This window comes from Oncorhynchus tshawytscha, linkage group LG15, assembly GCF_018296145.1.
Source record: "Oncorhynchus tshawytscha isolate Ot180627B linkage group LG15, Otsh_v2.0, whole genome shotgun sequence".
Classification (NCBI taxonomy): Eukaryota; Metazoa; Chordata; class Actinopteri; order Salmoniformes; family Salmonidae; genus Oncorhynchus; species Oncorhynchus tshawytscha.
In genome coordinates, this window is record NC_056443.1 from 23,468,508 (window position 1) to 23,492,654 (window position 24,147).

At 41.8% G+C, this 24,147-nt stretch overlaps 2 protein-coding genes across 40 annotated transcripts in view; one reads left to right on the plus strand and one right to left on the minus strand.

The window, feature by feature from the left end:
- Positions 1–24,147, plus strand: part of LOC112214694 (receptor-type tyrosine-protein phosphatase delta) — a 905,847-nt gene that overhangs the window by 410,626 nt on the left and 471,074 nt on the right. The gene's annotated exons all lie outside the window — the stretch shown is intronic.
- The window catches only part of LOC112267515 (contactin-5-like), a 210,093-nt gene that overhangs the window by 112,413 nt on the left and 73,533 nt on the right, over positions 1–24,147 (minus strand). Inside the window, exons 6-7 of the mRNA XM_042298356.1 lie at positions 8,545–8,672; positions 6,448–6,623 (exon numbers count right to left, since the gene is read on the minus strand). Coding sequence (XP_042154290.1) covers positions 6,448–6,623; positions 8,545–8,672 — 304 coding nt within the window. The remainder of the gene's footprint in view (positions 1–6,447; positions 6,624–8,544; positions 8,673–24,147) is intronic.

Genomic DNA, 24,147 nt, shown 5'->3' on the forward strand with positions numbered 1-24,147 from the left:
TTGTAGATACCCATCACCTATGTTGTAGATGTGTATTATTCCCTGTGTTGTAGGTGTGTATTATCCCCTGTGTTTTAGATGAGTAGTATCCCCTGTTTTGTAGGTGTGTATTATCCCCTGTGTTGTAGATGTGTATTATCCCTGTGTTGTAGATGTGTATTATCCCTGTGTTGTAGATGTGTATTATGCCTGTGTTGTAGATGTGTATTATCCCTGTGTTGTAGATGTGTATTATCCCTGTGTTGTAGATGTGTATTAACCCTTGTGTTGTAGATGAGCAGTGTCCCCTGTGTTGTAGATACCTATCATCCCTGTGTTGTAGGTGTGTATTATCCCCTGTGTTGTAGATACCTATCATCCCTGTGTTGTAGGTGTGTATTATCCCCTGTGTTGTAGGTGTTTATTATCCCCTGTGTTGTAGATGTGTATTATCCCCTGTGTTGTAGGTGTTTATTATCCCCTGTGTTGTAGATGTGTATTATCCCTGTGTTGTAGATGTGTATTATCCCCTGTGTTGTATATGTGTATTATCCCCAGTGTTGTAGATGTGTATTATCCCTGTGTTTTAGATACCTATCATCCCTGTGTTGTAGATGTGTATTATTCCCTGTGTTGTAGGTGTGTATTATCCCTTGTGTTTTAGATGAGCAGTATCCCCTGTGTTGTAGATACCTATCATCCCTGTGCTGTAGGTGTGTATTATCCCCTGTGTTGTAGATACATATCATCACTGTGTTGTAGGTGTGTATTATCCGTATTATCCCTGTGTTGTCGATGTGTATTATCCCCTGTGTTGTAGGTGTGTATTATCCCTGTGTTGTAGATGTGTATTATCCCTGTGTTGTAGATGTGTATTATCCCCTGTGTTGTAGATGTGTATTATCCCCAGTGTTGCAGATGTGTATCATCCCTGTGTTGTAGATGTGTATTATCCCCTGTGTTGAAGATGTGTAAAATCCTTGTGTTGTAGATACCTATCATCCCTGTGTTTTAGATGTGTATTATCCCCTGTGTTGTAGATGTGTATTATCCCCTGTGTTGTAGATTTATATCACTGTGTCTCTGTAGACGTTATTAAAATTAACTGTGTGATTCACTCTGTCTCTTTGTAGACGTTGATTCACTTGATAGTGTAATTATCTGCATCTCTGTGTCTCTGTCACAGTGTATACGTTGATAAACATGATTTTTGTCTCTGTGTAGAAGTTGATACACTTGATTGTGTGATTTACTGCCTTTTTAATCACGGTGACATCAGGGATTTTGTAACCTTGACATAAATTGATCCTAATTCAAAAAGTATTTGGTGCAATGAGCCGTGCCTAAACTCAGTAACTATAAATCCTCCCCCTCAAACCTACCAAATGCCTGGGTAAATTGTAATTCTTAAGAAAATGGATTTTAGGCATATGGCTCTGCATATGGCACTTCTAGTATAGGAAAATACAGGTTAGATCATCCAACAAACTGCTTCAGTCAATATAATCTACACTTCTACTAAACGTTTATCCATTACACAGAAACAATGGGGTCTTTCATTCTACTTTATTTATCCAGGTTTGTCCATTTATCCTCACTGAAATACCTCTTCCTTACGGGAGAGACTCATGTTTTTTTCATGACCATTAGAAATGAGAAAAATCTCAATCATAGACAATTTAGGTGTAACTACCTACTGTATTGAGGTATAATGACCTACTGTGTTGAGGTATAACGGCCTACTGTATTGAGGTATAAAGGTCTACTGTATTGTGGTATAAAAGCCAACTGTATTGAGGTATAACGACCTACTGTTTTGAGGTATAAAGGTCTACTGTATTGTGGTATAAAAGCCAACTGTATTGAGGTATAACAGCCTACTGTATTGAGGTCTAACGGCCTACTGTATTGTGTTATAACATCCTACTGTATTGAGGTATATTGGCCTACTGTATTGAGTTATTACGACCTACTGTATTGAGGTATATTGGCCTACTGTATTGAGGTATAACGATCGACTGTAATGAGGGATAACAGCCTACTGTATTGAGGTATAATATCCTACAGTATTGAGGTATATTGGCCTACTGTAATAAGGTATAATGACCTACTGTATTGAGTTATTACGACCTACTGAATTGAGGTATAACGACCTACTGTATTGAGGTATAACGATCGACTGTAATGAGGTATACCTATCTGGTGTATTGAGGTATAACGGCCTACTGTATTGAGGTATGCCTATCTAGTGTATTGAGGTATAACGGCCTACTGTATTGAGGTATAACTATCTAGTGTTTTGAGGTATAACAGCCTACTATATTGAGATATAACTATCTGGTGTATTGAGGTATAATGGCCTACTGTATTGAGGTATAACGGCCTACTGTATTGAGGTATAACTATCTTGTGTATTGAGGTATAACGGCCTAATGTATTCAGGTATAACAGCCTATTATATTGAGATATATTGTCCTACTGTATTGAGGTATAATGACCTACTGTATTGAGGTATAATGACCTAAGGTATTGAGTTATAACTATCTAGTGTATTGAGGTATATTGGACTACTGTATTGAGGTATATTGTCCTACTCTATTGAGGTATAACGACCCACTGTATTGTGATATAACGGCCTATTGTATTGCGGTAAAATGTTCTATTTGATTGAGCTGTAAGACGACAATATTCAGGTATAACAGCTACTGTATTGAGGTATATAACGACCTACTGTATTGAGGTATAATGGCCTGCTCTATTTTTATTTTAACTTTATTTTACTAGGCAAGTCAGTTAAGAACAAATTCTTATTTTCAATGAGGGCCTAGGAACAGTGGGTTAACTGCCTGTTCAGGGGCAGAACGACAGATTTGTACCTTGTCAGCTCGGGGATTCGAACTTGCAACCTTTCGGTTACTAGTCCAACGCTCTAACCACTAGGCTACCCTGCCACCCCGAGGTATTCAGTACCCCTTGATATATTTCACATTTTGTTACGTTACGACCTTAATCTAAAATGGATTAAATAAAAACAATCCTCAGCAGTCTACACACAATACGCCATAATGATAAAGTGAAAACAGGTTTTTGAAATAAAATAATAATAAAAATCAGATACCTTATTTACGTAAGTATTCAGACCCTTTGCCATGAGACTCAATTGAGCTCAGGTGCCTCCTGTTTCCATTGATAATCCCTAAAATGTTTCTACAACCTGATTGGCGTCCAACGGTTTGACAGCTCACACCCTGTCATAAATGGAAAGGAAAGGAGATCTCGTCTCAAAACCAAGGAATGTTCTTTATTAACATACTTTACACACCAAAACTCTAACACGTTCTAAAGCAAATACTGGAACAATATTTCTAACATACGAACGAGGGATGGTCAGAGATAATCTGTAGAAAATGAATGTTATATTGTTTTTTATTTTGTGATGTCATTAACATGTTTATAAAGGAAATACTGTAACTTAAAGTATTTACTCTACAGGTATGAAATCTCCATGCTTCACATTGTATATGAAAAAGTATAAGTATTTTTGTTAAGATGTGATTTTAGGAGGTATAAGAGAATCTATCTCCTAGAAACTGATCCTAGAAACTGAGCATAGTAAGTAGCCATGCCCCAAGTGAGGTCAGAGAGCGTGTCAGATAAATTCAGTACCGTCCCCTTCGGCCAGAGTGCATAAAAGGATTGATAACAGAAATTCAAATTAGACCAGAAAAGCGTGGATGCGGTAGCTACATGTTTGAAATGGTTGGAACTTTGAACCTCAAAACAAGGTGAAGAAAATAAACTCACCTCCCAGACTAGACCAGAAGATCGCCAGGCTACAGCTGCACATGTAAAGTGATTCAAACTCTGACTAACAACACGATTTGGAGAGAGGAGAAAACTCCCCTCTTGAACAAAGACTGGTAGGGCTGATAAGCTGTCCTGAGTCAAATATCTACAAAAGCAAACTCTTCAAACCATCCTATTACTCTTGTCAAATCCCCGTAGTACACTACTCTCATCACCCCACTGGACCATTGGCACGGCTGGCTGGCCTATCTTCAAATAAGCTGCTACAGGAGCAAATGGAACATTTTTGTTATTAAACTGCACCGTTTGGAAACAGTTTTTGCTCTCCTGCGTCTGACTTCTCTGCCGCCAGTACGCACCCCTTACACTCTCTCTCTCTCTCCCTCTCCCTCCATATTCTTCGTAACACGCCGCCATATGTTTTCAGTCCGCATGGGACCTTTTTACCATTAAGTGTGTATGTTTATTCTGTGTTATTACTTAGTTAGCTAGCAAATAAATAATTAACCCAATTAGTGTAGTACTGAATCATAAGTAAGGCTTGTGTTTTTACAAATGCAGGAAGTTATGACTGTTCAGAATGATGATATGATAAGATGTTATGATTTAATACCTTTGGAGTTTAATTTAGAAGATGGTAACTCTTTAAACAACGACTCTCGTGGTGTCCCAAATTCCTAATGAGTTAATTGTTTAATTATTCATTTAATCGGGTAACAATTAAACATAGTCAGTGGATTAAATAAATAAGGGGTCATCAGATTAATGAAAGTCACGTCACGACACAGTGCATGTCAGAGCAAAAACCAAGCCATAAGGGCGAAGGAATTGTCGAGAGCTACAAGACAGGATTGTGTTGAGGCACAGATCTGGGGAAGGGTTTCAAAATATTTCTGCAGCATTGAAGGTCCCTAAGAACACAGTGGCCTCTATCATTCTTAAATTAAAGAAGTATGAACAACCAAGACTATTCCTAGAGCTGGCCGCCCTGCCAAACTGAGCAATCGGGGGAAAAGAGCCTTGGACAAGAAGGTGACCAAGAACCCGATGGTCACTCTGAATGGCAAAAGTCACGTCTGGAGGAAACCTGGCACCATCCCGACAGTGAAGCATGGTGTTGGCAGCATCAGACTGTGGGGATGTTTTTCAGTGGCAGGGATTGCGAGACTAGTCAGGATCAAGGCAAAGATGAACAGAGCAAAGTTCAGAGAGATCCTTGATGAAAACCTGCTCGAGAGCACTCAGGACCTCAGACTGGGGGCGAAGGTTCACCTTCCAACAGGACAACGACCCTAAGCACACAGCCAAGACAACGCAGGAGTTGCTTCGGGACGCTGAATGTCCTTGAGTGGCCTAGCCAGAGCCCAGACTTGAACCTGATCTAAAGAGACCTGAAAATAGCTGTGCAGTGAAGCTCCCCATCCAACCTGGGAGAAACTCCCCAAATACAGGTGTGGGAGAAACTCCACAAATACAGGTGTGCCAAGCTTGTAGCGTCGTACCCAAGAAGACTTGAGGCTGTAATTGCAGCCAAAGGTGCTTCAATAAAGTACTGCAAAAACGGTCTGAATACTTCTGTGATATTTCATTTTTTTTGTTTTGAAATATTTGCTTTGAAATATTTGCTAAAATAAAATACAAAAAGGGCTTTGCTTTGTCATTATGAGGTATTGTGTGTAGATTGATGAGTAAAATAAACCATTTCATCAATTTTAGAATAAGGCTTTAACGTAACAAAATGTGGAAAAATCAAGGGGTCAGAATACTCTATCAAGTTATATTTACTTAATGTAACAAAGTGTATTTCATTACTGTATTGAGTTATATTTACCTAATGTAATAAAGTGTATTTCATTACTGCATTGAGTTATAACTAGCTACTTTATTGAGTTACAACTAGCTACTGTATTAAGTTATAACTAGCTACTGTATTGAGTTATAACTAGCTACTGTATTGAGTTATAACTAGCTACTGTATTAAGTTATAACTAGCTACTATATTGAGTTATAACTAGCTACTGTATTGAGTTATAACTAGCTACTGTATTGAGTTATAACTAGCTACTGTATTAAGTTATAACTAGCTACTATATTGAGTTATAACTAGCTACTGTATTAAGATATAACTAGCTACTATATTGAGGTATAACTAGCTACTGTATTGAGTTATAACTAGCTACTGTATTGAGTTATAACTAGCTACTGTATTGAGTTATAACTAGCTACTGTATTGAGTTATAATTAGCTACTGTATTGAGTTAAAATTAGCTACTGTATTGAGTTATAACTAGCTACTGTATTGAGTTATAACTAGCTACTGTATTGAGTTATAACTAGCTACTATATTGAGTTATAACTAGCTACTGTATTGAGTTATAACTAGCTACTGTATTGAGTTATAACTAGCTACTGTATTGAGTTATAACTAGCTACTGTATTGAGTTATAACTAGCTACTATATTGAGTTATAACTAGCTACTGTATTGAGTTATAACTAGCTACTATATTGAGTTATAACTAGCTACTATATTGAGTTATAACTAGCTACTGTATTGAGTTATAACTAGCTACTGTATTGAGTTATAACTAGCTACTGTATTGAGTTATAACTAGCTACTGTATTAAGTTATAACTAGCTACTTTATTCAGTTATCTACTTACTCTTTGGATGTATTCAAAATGTCCACCCTCCTGTTGGAAGTTGAGGGGCTGCTGGTTGAGGAGCCACTGGAAGGCCACTTCCAGAGACGGGTCATGTGACACCTTACAGCTGAGCACCACGCTCTCCCCCACCGTCACCTCCACTTTGCAGGGGCTCAATTCCACATGCATGGCCTCTGGAAGCACAGCAATGCTATATCTTATCACTGTCATCACAACATTGCTACATCTTAGCACTGTCATCACAACACCTCTGAACAGGACACAACACTGCTGCACTGTTAGGTTATAACGGTAACGCTGATATACACTCAGTCATCTTCACATGCTAATACTGCTGCACTGTAAGGATATAACACTAACCTAGCCTCAGGTCTCTTCATGTGATAACGCTGCTGCACTGTTAGGATATAACACTAACCTAGACTAGGTCTCTTCACATGCTAATACTGCTGCACTGTTAGGATATAACACTAACCTATACTAGGTCTCTTCACATGCTAATACTGCTGCACTGATGGATATAACACTAATATAGGTCTCTTCACATGCTAATACTGCTGCACTGATGGATATAACACTAACCTATACTAGGTCTCTTCACATGCTAATACTGCTGCACTGATGGATATAACACTAACCTAGACTCAGGTCTCTTCACATGCTAATACTGCTGCACTGTTAGGATATAACACTAACCTATACTAGGTCTCTTCACATGCTAATACTGCTGCACTGTTAGGATATAACACTAACCTAGCCTCAGGTCTCTTCACATGCTAATACTGCTGCACTGTTAGGATATAACACTAACCTAGACTAGGTCTCTTCACATGCTAATACTGCTGCACTGTTAGGATATAACACTAACCTAGACTAGGTCTCTTCACATGCTAATACTGCTGCACTGTTAGGATATAACACTAACCTATACTAGGTCTCTTCACATGCTAATACTGCTGCACTGTTAGGATATAACACTAACCTAGACTAGGTCTCTTCACATGCTAATACTGCTGCACTGTTAGGATATAACACTAACCTAGCCTCAGGTCTCTTCACATGCTAATACTGCTGCACTGATGGATATACTAACCACTAGGTCTCTTCACATGCTAATACTGCTGCACTGTTAGGATATAACACTAACCTAGACTAGGTCTCTTCACATGCTAATACTGCTGCACTGTTAGGATATAACACTAACCTAGACTAGGTCTCTTCACATGCTAATACTGCTGCACTGATGGATATAACACTAACCTATACTAGGTCTCTTCATGTGATAACGCTGCTGCACTGTTAGGATATAACACTAACCTAGACTCTGTCCTGTTCAAGTGATAACACTGGTTATTGTCAACTCGTCTGACTATTAGTGTCATACCATCTATGTTGTGTCTATGTTTTATAATATAAGACAAAGATAGTCAGAGATAACCACTAACTCTAGCCCATTACATTGCCATCTTAGGACCCACCATAGCTGACGCTAGACTGGTCACAGATCTGGATGTGCTGACCTGAGACAATTCCGACTATCAGTGTTATTTTATACATTTTTAGTCATTTAGCAGACGCTCTTATCCAGAGCTACTTACAGTAGTGAGAGCATACATTTTCATTCTGGTCCCCAGGGGAATCTCAATGCTCTACCAGCTGAGCTACATGGGACTATGCCATTTGTAGGCCTATGGCTAGAGTGGCATGGCAACAATAATCCAGAGAAATTGACAAAAGCACATTTGGCATCTGAAGTGTCATTATCAAAACAAATCCTGAACATTAAACCCTGACGCAGGTCAAGCACTCTACACCCAGGGTCTCTTTAGATCTCAGCTGTGAATGCTGCATTACATTACAGGCCCTTTTACGCTGTCAAATACTGTTCCCTTGTGAAATTATTCTTGAATGTGAAAACCCTTTTGCTTCACGGTCGAGCGAACAGAAAGTCCGTTCCTTCTCCCCCTCTCTCTCACCTCCGCTCCGCCCCGGCACTCAGGCAAAGGTGGCGGAAACGACATTGGGGAACTGTTTACTGGTGGGTGACCAGCATTAATTTGGCAGAAAAATAAATCCCCCCTGGGCATCACTTACCTTTTACCCGGAGCATGGCCGTCATCTCAGCCGAACCAAACTGATTCTCAGCTCGACATACATAGTCCCCCTCGTCAGAGCGACTGGAGTTGATGATCCTCAGAGTGTTATTTCGTAATAACATTATCCTGTCAGAGAAAATAACGAACAAAGGCAATACAAATCAATACAGGTATGGAAACAAAACAGCTTCATGCAGGTTTAGTAGCTTGTATTATTCATTAAAATTATATGAAGTTGCTGGAAGAGGGAAGATCAGCTCAGAAAGCCAAAGAGCAGGGTATGTAGGGATTTTAGAACGTCCCTTTGGGGATATTAAACATTTCATATACTGTATGTTCTATCTAGGTCGGACAAAATGATTGTACTGATTTCCAAGGGCAAGTTGTGCAGATAGATCCCACGGAAAGGTCATGCTCTATGTATGTAGTATATGTATGTACTGTGTATGTACTGTATGTTTGTACATAAGTACTGTTCATATGTACTGTATGTATGTACGTAAGTACTGTTCATATGTACTGTATATGTACAGTATGTATGCACTATATATTTGTACTGTATGTATGTACTGTGTATGTACTGTATGTATGTACATAAGTACTGTTCATATGTACTGTATGTATGTGTAACGGATTTGAAACGGCTAGCTTAGTTAGCAGTGGTGCGCGCTAAATAGCGTTTCAATCGGTGACGTCACTTGCTCTGAGACCTTGAAGTAGTAGTTCCCCTTGCTCTGCAAGCGCCGAGTATTTTGTGGAGCGATGGGTAACGATGCTTCGTGGGTGACTGTTGTTGGTGTGTGCAGAGGGTCCCTGGTTCGCGCCCGGGTATGGGCGAGGGACGGTTTAAAGTTATACTGTTACATATGTACTGTGTATGTACTGTGTATATGTACTATATATGTACTGTATATATGTACTGTATGTACTGTATGTGTGTACTGTATGTACACTACCATTCAAAAGTTTGGGGTCAATTTTTTGGTCCCTTAAAATAACATAAAATGGATCAGAAATACAGTGTAGACATTGTTAAAACCTGTTTTTATAGGGGGCGGTATTTTCACGTCCAGATGAAAAGCGTGCCCAAAGTAAACTGCCTGCTACTCAGGCCCAGAAGCCAATATATGCATGTAATTAAGGGATATTAAGGTATATTTGGATGGACAAAACTCTGACGTTTCTAAAACTGTTAAAATTATGTCTGTGAGTATAACATAACTTATTTGGCAGGCAAAACCCCAAGGACAAACCATCTAGGAAATGTATTTTTTGAGTTGACCATCTTTTCAATTGGTTTTCTATGGGAATCTAGATTTCTGAGGCATCTGTTTGCAGTTCCTAGGGATTCCACTATATGTCAACAGTCTTTAGAAATTGGTTGATGTTTAGCTTCTGAGAAATGAAGAAGTATGGCTGTTCAGAACGAGGGTCAAGTCTAGTGTACTGATGTGTTTGGGGCGTGCGACCTAGCGCTGGCTCCACTTCATTTTTTCAGCTATTGAACACGGTTTATTCAATCTTAAATTTGATCGATTATTTAAGGTATAAATCCCTAAAGTTATATTAGGAAAGTTGTTTGAAATGTTTGGACCAAGATTACAGGTAACTTATTAGATAATGTGTAGTCATGTTGGGCGAGTTGGAACCGGTGTTTTTCTGAATTAAACGCCAAATAAATTGACATTTTGGAGATATAACGACGGAATTAAGGACCCTTTGTGATGTTTATGGGACATATTGGAGTGCCAACAGGAGAAGATCTTCAAAGGAAAGGCATGAATTATATTGTTATTTCTGAGTTCTGTGTCGCGCCTGGCGGGTTGAAATATGATTGTCATGTGTTTGTTTGATGGGGTGTTATCCTCAGATAATAGCATGGTTTGCTTTCGCCGTAAAGCCTTTTTGAAATCTGGGATAGTGGCTGAAGTTAAGGTTAAGGTGTATTTTAGTGTATTACACTTGTGAATGTATGACAGTTAAATATATCTAATAATTTATTTTGAATTTCGCGGTCTGCAATTTCACCGGATGTTGTCGAAACGTTTCGCTAGTGGAACCCCTAGCCGTAAATTACTATTGTAGCTGAAACCGGCAGATTTTTCATGGAATATCTGCAAAGGCGTACAGAGGCCCGTTATCAGCAACCATCACTCCTGTGTTCCAATGGCACGTTGTTTTAGATGAGTCTATCATTTTAAAAGACTAGTTGATCATTAGAAAAACCTTTTGCAATGAAATAGTACCCACAAAAAACAGTCTCAACATCAACAGTGAAGATGAGAGTCTGGGATGCTGGCGTATTGTCTGAGATATGGCATTTTCTTTGCAACTCTGCCGAGAACGCAGCTACCCGGAGTCGCCTCTTCACTGTTGACGTTGAGACTGGTGTTTTGCGGGTACTATTTAATGAGGCTGCCAGTTGAGGACTTGTGAGGCATCTGTTTCTCAAACTAGACACTCTAATGTACGTGTCCTCTTGCTCAGTTGTGCACCGGGGCCTCCCACTCCTCTTTCTATTCTGGTTAGAGACAGTTTGCGCTGTTCTGTGAATGGAGTAGTACACAGCGTTGAATGAGATCTTCTGTTTTTTGGCAATTTCTCACATGGAATAGCCTTCATTTCTCAGAACAAGAATTGACTGACAAGTTTCAGAAGAAAGTTCTTTCTTTCTGTCCATTTTGAGCCCGTAATTGAACCCACAAATGCTTATGCTCCATGTACTCAACTAGTCTAAAGAAGGCCAGATTTATTGATCCTTTAATCAGAAAAACAATTTTCAGCTGCGCTAAGATATTTGCAAAAAGGGTTTTCAAATGATCAATTAGCCTTTTAAAATGATAAACTCTAAGCTAACACAACATGCCATTGGAACACAGGAGTGATGGTTCCTGATAATGGGCCTCTGTACGCCTATGTAGACATTCCATTAAAAAAATTGCAGTTTCCAGCCACAATAGTCATTTACAACATTAACAATGTCTACACTTTTATTCGGATCAATTTGATGTTATTTTAATAGACAAAACTATGCTTTTCTTTAAAAAACAAATGTTATTTGTCACATACACATGGTTAGCAGATGTTAATGCGAGTGTAGCGAAATGCTTGTGCTTTTAGTTCCGACAATATAGTAATATCCAACGAGTAATCTAACCTAACAATTTCACAACAATTACCTTATACACACACAAGTGTAAAGGAATGAATAAGAATATGTACATATAAATATATGAATGAGCGATGGCCGAACGGCATAGGCAAGATGCAATAGATGGCATAGAGTACAGTATATACATATGAGATGAGTAATGTAGGGTATGTAAACATTATATAAAGTGGCATTGTTTAAAGTGTCTAGTGGTACATTTATTACATCAATTTTTTTATTATTAAAGTGGCTAGAGATTTGAGACAGTATGTGGGCAGCAGCCACTCAATGTTAGTGATTGCTGTTTAACAGTCTGATGGCCTTGAGATAGAAGCTGTTTTTCAGTCTCTCGGGCCCTGCTTTGATGCACCTGTACTGACCTCGCCTTCTGAATGATAGAGGGGTGAACAGGCAGTGGCTCGGGTGGTTGTTGTCCTTGATGATCTTTTTGGCCTTCCTGTGACATCGGGTGGTGTAGGTGTCTTGGAGGGCAGGTAGTTTGCCACCGGTGATGCGTTGTGCAGACCTCACTACCCTCTGGAGAGACGTACGGTTGTGGGCGGAGCAGTTGCCGTACCAGGCTGTGATACAGTCCGACAGGATGCTCTCGATTGTGCATCTGTAAAAGTTTGTGAGACAAGCCAAATTTCTACAGCCTCCTGAGGTTGAAGAGGTGCTGTTGTGCCTTCTTCACCACGCTGTCTGTGTGGGAGGACCATTTGTTTGTCCGTGATGTATACGCCGAGGAACTTAAAACTTTCCACCCTCTCCACTACTGTTCCATTGATGTGGATAGGGGGGTGTTCCCTCTGCTGTTTTCTGAAGTCCACGATCATCTCCTTTGTTTTGTTGACGTTGAGTGTGAGGTTATTTTCCTGACACCACACTCTGAGTGCCCTCACCTCCTCCCTGTAGGCCGTCTCATCGTTGTTGGTAATCAAGCCTACCACTGTAGTGTCGTCTGCAAACTTGATGATTGAGTTGGAGGCGTGCGTGGCCATGCAGTCGTGGGTGAACAGGGAGTACAGGAGAGGGCTGAGAATGCAAATCAAATCAAATCAAATCAAATTTATTTATATAGCCCTTCGTACATCAGCTGATATCTCAAAGTGCTGTACAGAAACCCAGCCTAAAACCCCAAACAGCAAGCAATGCAGGTGTAGAAGCACGGTGGCTAGGAAAAACTCCCTAGAAGGGCCAAAACCTAGGAAGAAACCTAGAGAGGAACCAGGCTATGTGGGGTGGCCAGTCCTCTTCTGGCTGTGCCGGGTGGAGATTATAACAGAACATGGCCAAGATGTTCAAATGTTCATAAATGACCAGCATGGTCGAATAATAATAAGGCAGAACAGTTGAAACTGGAGCAGCAGCACAGTCAGGTGGAAGTTGAAACTGGAGCAGCAGCATGGCCAGGTGGACTGGGGACAGCAAGGAGTCATCATGTCAGGTAGTCCTAGGGCATGGTCCTAGGGCTCAGGTCAGTTGAAACTGGAACAGCAGCATGGCCAGGTGGACTGGGGACAGCAAGGTGTCATCATGTCAGGTAGTCCTGGAGCTCAGGTCCTAGGGCTCAGGTCCTCCGAGAGAGAGAAAGAAAGAGAGAAGGAGAGAATTAGAGAACGCACACTTAGATTCACACAGGACACCGAATAGGACAGGAGAAGTACTCCAGATATAACAAACTGACCCCAGCCCCTGACACATAAACTACTGCAGCATAAATACTGGAGGCTGAGACAGGAGGGGTCAGGAGACACTGTGGCCCCATCCGAGGTCACCCCGGACAGGGCCAAACAGGAAGGATATAACCCCACCCACTTTGCCAAAGCACAGCCCCCACACCACTAGAGGGATATCTTCAACCACCAACTTACCATCCTGAGACAAGGCTGAGTATAGCCCACAAAGATCTCCGCCACGGCACAACCCAAGGGGGGGGCGCCAACCCAGACAGGATGACCACAACAGTGAATCAACCCACTCAGGTGACGCACCCCCTCCAGGGACGGCATGAGAGAGCCCCAGTAAGCCGCACTAAGGTCTAGGAGCACGAGGACAGATGCAGAGCCTCGGTCCGATGCCATTAAAATGTCATTTACCACCTTCACAAGTGCCGTCTCAGTGCTATGATGGGGTCTAAAACCAGACTGAAGCATTTCGTATACATTGTTTGTCTTCAGGAAGGCAGTGAGTTGCTGAGCAACAGCCTTCTCTAAAATTTTTGAGAGGAATGGAAGATTCGATATAGGCCGATAGTTTTTTATATTTTCTGGGTCAAGGTTTGGCTTTTTCAAGAGAGGCTTTATTACTGCCACTTTTAGTGAGTTTGGTACACATCCAGTGGATAGAGAGCCGTTTATTATGTTCAACATAGGAGGGCCAAGCACAGGAAGCAGCTCTTTCAGTAGTTTAGTTGGAATAGGGTCCAGTATGCAGCTTGAAGGTTTAGAGGCCATGATTATTTTCATCATTGTGTCAAGAGATATAGTACTAAAACACTTGAGCGTCTCTCTTGATCCTAGGTCCTGGCAGAGTTGTGCAGACTCAGGACAACTGAGGTTTGGAGGAATACGCAGGTTTAAAGAAGAGTCCGTAATTTGCTTTCTAATAATCATAATCTTTTCCTCAAAGAAGTTCATGAATTTATCACTGCTAAAGTGAAAGTCATCCTCTCTTGGGGAATGCTGCTTTTTAGTTAGCTTTGCGACAGTATCAAAAAGGAATTTCGGATTGTTCTTATTTTCCTCAATTAAGTTAGAAAAATAGGATGATCGAGCAGCAGTAAGGGCTCTTCGGTACTGCACGGTACTGTCTTTCCAAGCTAGTCGGAAGACTTCCAGCTTGGTGTGGCGCCATTTCCGTTCCAATTTTCTGGAAGCTTGCTTCAGAGCTCGGGTATTTTCTGTGTACCAGGGAGCTAGTTTCTTATGAGAATTTTTTTTAGTTTTTAGGGGTGCAACTGCATCTAGGGTATTGCGCAAGGTTAAATTGAGATCCTCAGTTAGGTGGTTAACTGATTTTTGTCCTCTGGCGTCCTTGGGTAGGCAGAGGGAGTCTGGAAGGGCATCAAGGAATCTTTGTGTTGTCTGTGAATTTATAGCACGACTTTTGATGTTCCTTGGTTGGGGTCTGAGCATATTATTTGTTGCAATTGCAAACGTAATAAAATGGTGGTCCGATAGTCCAGGATTATGAGGAAAACATTAAGATCTACCACATTTATTCCATGGGACAAAACTAGGTCCAGCGTATGACTGTGACAGTGAGTGGGTCCAGAGACATGTTGGACAAAACCCACTGAGTCGATGATGGCTCCGAAAGCCTTTTGGAGTGGGTCTGTGGACTTTTCCATGTGAATATTAAAGTCACCAAAGATTAGAATATTATCTGCTATGACTACAAGGTCCGATAGGAATTCAGGGAACTCAGTGAGAAACGCTGTATATGGCCCAGGAGGCCTGTAAACAGTAGCTATAAAAAGTGATTGAGTAGGCTGCATAGATTTCATGACTAGAAGCTCAAAAGACGAAAACGTTTTTTTTTTTTTTTGTAAATTGAAATTTGCTATCGTAAATGTTAGCAACCCCTCCGCCTTTGCGGGATGCACGGGGATATGGTCACTAGTGTAGCCAGGAGGTGAGGCCTCATTTAAAACAGTAAATTCATCAGGCTTAAGCCATGTTTCAGTCAGGCCAATCACATCAAGATTATGATCAGTGATTAGTTCATTGACTATAATTGCCTTTGAAGTAAGGGATCTAACATTAAGTAGCCCTATTTTGAGATGTGAGGTATCATGATCTCTTTCAGTAATGACAGGAATGGAGGTGGTCTTTATCCTAGTGAGATTGCTAAGGCGAACACCGCCATGTTTAGTTTTGCCCAACCTAGGTCGAGGCACAGACACGGTCTCAATGGTGATAGCTGAGCTGACTACACTGACTGTGCTAGTGGCAGACTCCACTATGCTGGCAGGCTGGCTAACAGCCTGCTGCCTGGCCTGCACCCTATTTCATTGTGGAGCTAGAGGAGTTAGAGCCCTGTCTATGTTGGTAGATAAGATGAGAGCACCCCTCCAGCTAGGATGGAGTCCGTCACTCCTCAGCAGGTCAGGCTTGGTCCTGTTTGTGGGTGAGTCCCAGAAAGAGGGCCAATTATCTACAAATTCTATCTTTTGGGAGGGGCAGAAAACAGTTTTCAACCAGCGATTGAGTTGTGAGACTCTGCTGTAGAGCTCATCACTCCCCCTAACTGGGAGGGGGCCAGAGACAATTACTCGATGCCGACACATCTTTCTAGCTGATATGCACGCAGAAGCTATGTTGCGCTTGGTGATCTCTGACTGTTTCATCCTAACATCGTTGGTGCCGACGTGGATAACAATATCTCTATACTCTCTACACTCGCCAGTTTTAGCTTTAGCCAGCACCATCTTCAGATTAGCCTTAACGTCGGTAGCCCTGCCCCCGGGTAAACAGTGTATGATCGCTGGATGATTCGCTTTAAGTCTAATACTGCGGGTAATGGAGTCGCCAATGACTAGAGTTTTCAATTTGTCAGAGCTAATGGTGGGAAGCTTCGGCGTCTCAGACCCCGTAACGGGAGGAGTAGAGACCAGAGAAGAATCGGCCTCTGACTCCGACCCGCTGCTTAATGGGGAAAACCGGTTGAAAGTTTCTGTCGGCTGAATGAGCGACACCGGTTGAGCGTTCCTACAGCATTTCCTTCCAGAAACCGTGAGAAAGTTGTCCGGCTGCGGGGACTGTGTCAGGGGATTTATACTACTATCTGTACTTACTGGTGGCACAGACGCTGTTTCATCCTTTCCTACACTGAAATGACCCTTGCCTAACGATTGCGTCTGAAGCTGGGCTTGCAGCACAGCTATCCTCGCCGTAAGGCGAGTACAGCGGCTGCAATTAGAAGGCATCATGTTAATGTTACTACTTAGCTTCGGCTGTTGGAGGTCCTGACGAATCGTGTCCAGATAAAGCGTCCGGAGTGAAAAAGTTGAAAAAGTTGAGGAAAAAATAAATAAATATATGAACGGTAATTAAAAAGTGAAAACCGTAAAGTTGTCAGGTAGTGCACCCTTGTGGGGACCCAGTGTTGAGGCTCAGCGAGGTGGAGATGTTGTTTCCTACTCTCACTACCTGGGGGCGGCCTGTCAGAAAGTTCAGGCCCCAGTTGCACAGGGCGGGGTCAAGACCCAGGGTCTCAAGCTTAATGACGAGTTTGGAGTGTACTATGGTGTCAAGGAAATGTCTAAGTGACCCCAAACGTTTGAACTGTAGTGTATAAGCTACATAAACTGGTTCACTGTGAACCCAAGTGGTGCCTTCCTATTTTAGGATAAAGTTTTCTGGGTGACCTTCAATACGATGACCTGAAATCAGTTTCTGACGTGATTCTAAGTACCACACCAATAACAACAGCAGACAGAGTGAAATGGATAAACAGCTCAATACATGTTATTTTTCCATCTACCGACCAATCAACAATTTAAATTCCTTAATCAAGGCAATTTACTGATAACATTAAATAAGTCTAATCTCCAATAAGATTACAACACTGATGTTATGGGTTGCGATAAGGTCTAAGCTAATAGGGAACAAGCGTTGACTGGAAATTCAGCCACTTTCATTCCAGCCTCAGTGGAATATGCATTAGACTGAACAGTGTTAAAACAATGTCCCTAATTGTGACCTATTCCCTGTATAGTGTACTACTTTTGTAAAATAAAAGTAGTTTACTATATTGGAAATAAGGTGCCATTTGGGACAGGAACTCACACAGTTATATTGTTTTAAATGACCAAACAGCTGCTAATTGTGTTGTAATAAAGCAACAACACATGGAGCGTGTACATTTTCAAGTAGGCTACCCTTCATGGGGTGTCAATGTATATGATCTGAAGCATGGTGTATTTAAAGGGAACAAGGCACCACTTTCAACCAATGTACCACATTTGATTACCTGTGTAGTGTAAATGTGCCATTGATTATCTGTGTAGTGTACATGCGCCATCGATTACCTGTGTAGTGTAAATGTGCCATTGATTATCTGTGTAGTGCACATGTGCCATTGATTGCCTGTGTAGTGTACATGTGCCATTGATTACCTGTGTAGTGTACATGTGCCATTGATTACCTGTGTAGTGTACATGTACCATTGATTACCTGTGTAGTGTACATGTGCCATTGATTACCTGTGTAGTGTACATGTGCCATTGATTACCTGTGTAGTGTACATGTACCATTGATTGCCTGTGTAGTGTACATGTGTAGTGTACATGTACCATTGATTACCTGTGTAGTGTACATGTGCCATTGATTATCTGTGTAGTTTACATATACCATTGATTAACTGTGTAGTGTACATGTACCATTGATTACCTGTGTAGTGTACATGTGCCATTGATTACCTGTGTAGTTTACATATACCATTGATTACCTGTGTAGTGTACATGTGCCATTGATTACCGGTGTAGTTTTTGTATTAATTAGGGATCCCCATTAGTTTCAGAAGAAAGGTCTTTGTTTCTGACCATTTTTAGCCTGTAATTGAACCCACAAATGCTGATGCTCCAGATACTCAACTAGTCTAAAGAAGGCCAGTTTTATTGCTTCTTTAATCAAAACAACAGTTTTCAGCTGTGCTAACAGAATTGCAAAAAGGGTTTTCTAATGATAAATGTGTCTTTTAAAATGATAAACTTGGATTAGCTAACACAACCTGCCATTGGAACACAGGAGTGATGGTTGATGATAATGGGCCTCTGTTCGCCTATTTAGATATTTCATATAAAAAAACAGCCGTTTCCAGCTACAATAGTCATTTACAACATTAACAATGTCTAAACTGTATTTCTGATCATGTTGATGTTATTTTAATGCACAAAAAAGTTTTCCTTTCAAAATCATATATACAGTGGGGCAAAAAGTATTTAGTCAGCCACCATAATTTGCAAATAAATTCATTAAAAATCCTACAATGTGATTTTCTGGATTTTTTTTCTAATTTTGTCTGTCATAGTTAAAGTGTACCTCTCTCATCTTTTTAAGTGGGAGAACTTGCACAATTGGTGGCTGACTAAATACTTTTTTGCCCCACTGTATATATATAGAGAGAGAGAGAGGAGAGGAGAAATAAAAGGCTCATTACAGTGGAGAGGTTCTGACAGTCATCCAACTCAGTGGAGGTTGGTGAAGAGAGCAGATGGCTTTAGACTGTGGATCTACTGACAGACCAGGACCTGGTGTAGAGAGCAGATGGCTTTAGACTGTGGATCTACTGACAGACTAGGACCTGGTGTAGAGAGCAGATGGCTTTAGACTGTGGATCTACTGACAGACCAGGACGTGGTGTAGAGAGCAGATGGCTTTAGGCTGTGGACCTACTGACAGACCAGGACCTGGTGTAGAGAGCAGATGGCTTTAGACTGTGGATCTACTGACAGACCAGGACCTGGTGTAGGGAGCAGATGGCTTTAGGCTGTGGATCTACTGACAAACCAGGACCTGGTGTAGAGAGCAGATGGCTTTAGGCTGTGGATCTACTGACAGACCAGGACCTGGTGAAGAGAGAAGATGGCTTTAGACAGTGGACCTACTGACAGACCAGGACCTGGTGTAGAGAGCAGATGGCTTTAGACAGTGGATCTACTGACAAACCAGGACCTGGTGTAGAGAGCAGATGGCTTTAGACTGTGGATCTACTGACAGACCAGGACCTGGTGAAGAGAGAAGATGGCTTTAGACAGTGGACCTACTGACAGACCAGGACCTGGTGAAGAGAGCAGATGGCTTTAGACAGTGGACCTACTGACAGACCAGGACCTGGTGTAGAGAGCAGACGGCTTTAGACTGTGGATCTACTATGAACATGGCTTATTGGCTACAGTCTCTGTTCTCCTTTCAGTGACTGACAGACCGACCGACACATAACTCCTTTCCAAACTTCCTTTTATGTATGCAGATTTTAAATCCCATTATATTTGAGCTTGGACCTCAGGAATATAGATGAATATTTACAAAGTCATAATTTTTTATAAAAAATGAATTTTTTCAATTCCAAAAAACAAACAGATATTATCTGAATGACAGTGGCTGGGAGAAAGGGGAGAGAGAGAGAGAGGTCTCTTGGCTCCTCTCTAAGTTGCCTTGTAGGCAGGCAGGGAACTCATCAAGGCAAAACAGAATCTTCATAAGGAGACTGAAGCTTGGAGACATTCTTCGAATTAGGAAAAGAGAGCACACATCCACCAAGGATGGAAGAGGCAGGAAGGAAGACCACATGCTAGTTGGGTATACAGCACTATGCAAATGAAACCAACCTGACAGAGAGAAAATAAATGGTGTCTGGCTATGTGATAGAATAACTTGTTTTGTTGTTTTATCATCTCATAATAACAATAAGACTATGGGGATTTTAATTAGGTCTGATTTAAGAACAAGGCTTTCTAGGAATGAAATAAATTAAAATGGTATTCAAATACTAATGTGTTTAATAATGTTTATGAAACACTAAATAATTATGCCCATTCTTCTGTCTGTTTGACAATTGAGCCTGTCTGTCTGTCTATCTGAAACTAACAGTGACTTTCCATTAAGGAGACAACAACGCAGAACATTAGCGGAAATCCATGTTAATTACAAACATTCATTAAGTCAGCACAGCTGTCAATGTCTGATAAACGCTAACGGATGTAGCTGCTTCGATTCCACTCCTCTACCCCTACACCCCTGCTCTGCCAGAATGGAACTTCTCGCCCTCCCTGCCTCCACAGAGGTCTTTCTTGCCAATCGTTAATGTCAGAGACAGAATGTTCTGAAAGACATGGAGACGCATCAGTCTTCTGTTTATCTCAGTTCAGCTGAAGGAGGATCATCTCTCAAGGCGGTAATGAGAAGCATTATGGACATTTACCTTCGGTATCAGAGATGTATGCCTGTACTTTCAGAAATCAGCCCTCAGACACTGTTCAGTAGGCTGCAACAGATTTCCCTGTGAAAATAAAATTAGGATAATAACAAAAATCCCTATCAGAATCCATCTGTTTCAGATCAGATTTGTTTTATTGGCTGCGTCTCAATCCACGGCCAGATAACATGTTGTCCTTTCGAATATATGGTGGAAGGAGACAGAGTTACAGCGGTGTTTGTTAGACCAGGAGACATCCCGAAAATCGTTTTTCTCGCAAAACGTCTGTAGCGTCCAAACAGTTTGGGCTACAAACTAGTATGATCCCACTATGGAAAGTTGAGACTCCTTAGGGCTAAGCCTCTTTTTCCGCCTGACTGACGTGCCCAAAGTAAACTGCCTGATGCTCAGGCCCTGAAGCCAGGATATGCGTATAATTGGTACCAATTTCACCAGAAGTTGTCTCGCTATTGGGATGCCTAAAAGGTTTTAAGGTGTTCTCCGTTTTGCTCTATAATGCCCACAAGTATCAAAATACTCATATGAAGGTAAACCAGTACCAGTTAAAAAATACATGGACGTACTGTATTTTTGGAAGTACTTTAGTGCCAAAAAAAATTGGTAAAATATGGTAACTTGTTTTTTTGTACAATAATCCCAAGCATTCTTATTTCGCTCTGATATAGGACAGACACTTAAAAAACAACTTCCTTTTTTTGAGACCAACTTTTTATCTAGTTTGTCATTTCTTCAGAAGGGGGTTTACATGTATGTAACAGGGTTATATTGGTGATTCCCCTTGCCACTTTATTGTTAAGCCAATGGGTTTTTGGTTTGAGTTTGTCTTGCCTTCACCTACTCAACATGGCATCTTATTGGCTGAACAGGGCTATGGAGGTTGCTGAAGATTGTCTAAAGAGACAGGAAAAAAGTGTTGAAGACCCATCTCGTGAGCTCACAGTCATGTTCATCATGCATTGCCCTAATGCTGAACTGTCGCTTATCTTTAAGTGCAAGCCATTACAGCAGTGGACTGCTGCAGATGTTCATGAGAGGCTGGATGACTACATGAGGGAGCGGAGGTACTCTCACTTATCTAAGTTGACCCCAGCCATCGCAACAATGAAGCAGGAAGTTGGTGCTGTCATGCCGATCACCATGCCTGCTGTGAGAACCCACATGGAAGTACCCAATACGTTGCCTTACCCAGCCCAGACTATTCAGGGCTCAGCTGAGCCGATGGAACGTATCCTTGCAATGCTGGAGCGTGTGCTGGAGCAGAGGCCACAACAGTCTGACCATAAGTTCCAAAAAGGGAATAGGAGCAAAGTGAAGTCTAATGGGCCATGTAACGTGTGTGGGGATGCTGGACATGATACTTACTTTCACTGCAGGGCCAATCACCTCTGCTTTCTTTGTCATGTAGCTGGCCACGCACGCTCTCAGTGCCCCAAGGCCGCAGCTCTGAGCACAGCTGGTAGAGTCCCTACAGTAATCACTGCTCAGCTCCTGGAAAACTAGTAGGCCTGCATGGAGAAGGGGAGAGTGTTGGGCCTTTTGTAGAATCCCCGTCAGTGAGAGCTGTTGATTTGGAGTCTGTATATAAAAGTGTTTGTGACGAAATGGAGACTGAGAAGAGTATCATAATGCAGAACACACAGAGACTTTCCCCGTATGATGATTTATTCTATGCCAAGGTGTTAATAGGAGGAGAAGTAGAAGTGAGAGCTATGCTTGACAGTGGATCCATGGCTTGTACCTTGAGCTCTAGGGTCTTACCTGAACTGTTGCATGCAGGAGTGTTGAAAAGTCCATCATTGAGTCCTACAGAGGTAGTCTTGGTTGGTTGTGGTGGGTTGAAGACGAGGCCTTTGGGAGTATGTGAGCTGGAGATGGAGGTGTACGGATGTAGAGTTGCTGTGCCTACACTGGTGGTTGAAGGCCAGAGTGATGACCTCATCTTGGGCAGCAATCTCCTAAATCACTTGATTCGCCACCTGAAGACGGATGGAGATCTCTGGAAGAGGGTTTATACTCCTGTGTGTGACGGGGGTGAGGAGAGCAAGCTAATCGATATGATGGCTAATGTGGAGAGATGGAGAGACAGTGAAGTACCTGACAAAGTTGGAACTGTGAGACTAAAAGGGGCTGTGACTCTAGAGCCTATGCAGGAGCACTTAGTCTGGGGCAGACTACGAAACACTCAGAATCTATCAGCTGGCAGTGCTGTTGTCATTGAGCCCAGCAGTTCAAGGTCAACACCAAGGTCAATACTGGTAGGGAGGACAGTAGCTCTATTGCGGGGGATGGGTGGCTCCCTGTTAGAGTGATAAACCCTTCTCAGAAGACAGTGACATTGAGACGAAACGCCACTCTAGCCGATGTCTTTCCTTGCATGGCTCTAGAGGATTTTGACTGTTCGTGTGTAAATGATGATTCATCAGCAGCTTTCCAGCAGCAAGTGCAGAGAACGGCTGATATACTCACTGACTGCCAAGATGACTTGACACTGACTGACGGTTCCAGCCAACTTCACGACACTGACGGACCTGACAGTTCAAGCGATCCTGAGGTCTTACGTGACTTAGGTTTGACTGATATTGATGTCTCCTCCTGTCAAGCGTCTCCTGCTGGTAAGAAGAAACTCATCCAGCTCATAGCTGAGTACCAGTCTATTTTTTCCGGGCACAAGTTGGATTGTGGAAAAGCTTCCGGATGTCTTCACCGCATTCAACTGAGTGATGAGAAATCCTTTCGGATGCCATACCGACGCCTTTCACCAAATCATTATGAGAAGCTCAAACAAGCATTGAATGAGATGGAAGAACGTGATATCATAAGGAAGTCTAGTAGTGAGTTTGCCTCTCCCCTTGTCCTTGTATGGAAGAAGTCTGGAGACCTGAGACTCTGTACAGATTTTCGTTTGCTCAATGCTCGCACCATCAAAGACGCCCACCCACTCCCTCACCAGGCTGACGCGCTGGCTGCGTTAGGTGGAAATGCCTTTTTCTCAACAATGGACCTTACCTCTGGCTACTACACTGTGGAAGTGCATGAGGATGACCGGAGATTCACAGCTTTTACGTCGCCATTTGGATTGTATGAATACAATCGCATGCCACAGGGGTTGTGTAATAGTCCTGCAACCTTTATGAGGATGATGCTAAACATCTTTGGGGATCAGAACTTTCTTAGCCTGCTGTGTTACCTTGACAATGTCTTGGTTTATGCGCCCACTGAAGATCTGGCTATACAGCGCCTGGAAATGGTTTTTGAGCGTCTCAAGGCTCACAACCTGAAGTTGGCGCCAAAAAAGTGTAACTTTCTGCAGAGGTCTGTGAAGTTTCTGGGGCTTATCATTAGTGTGGATGGTGTAGCTACAGACCCTGAGAAGGTGAGGGCCATTACAGGAGTAACAGAAGCTGATCTGATGAAAGATGGCACTGACATCCCATCTCAGAAGAAATTGAGGTCATTCCTTGGGATGGTGGTGTATTATCAACAGTTCATTGAAGGTTGCTCGACCAT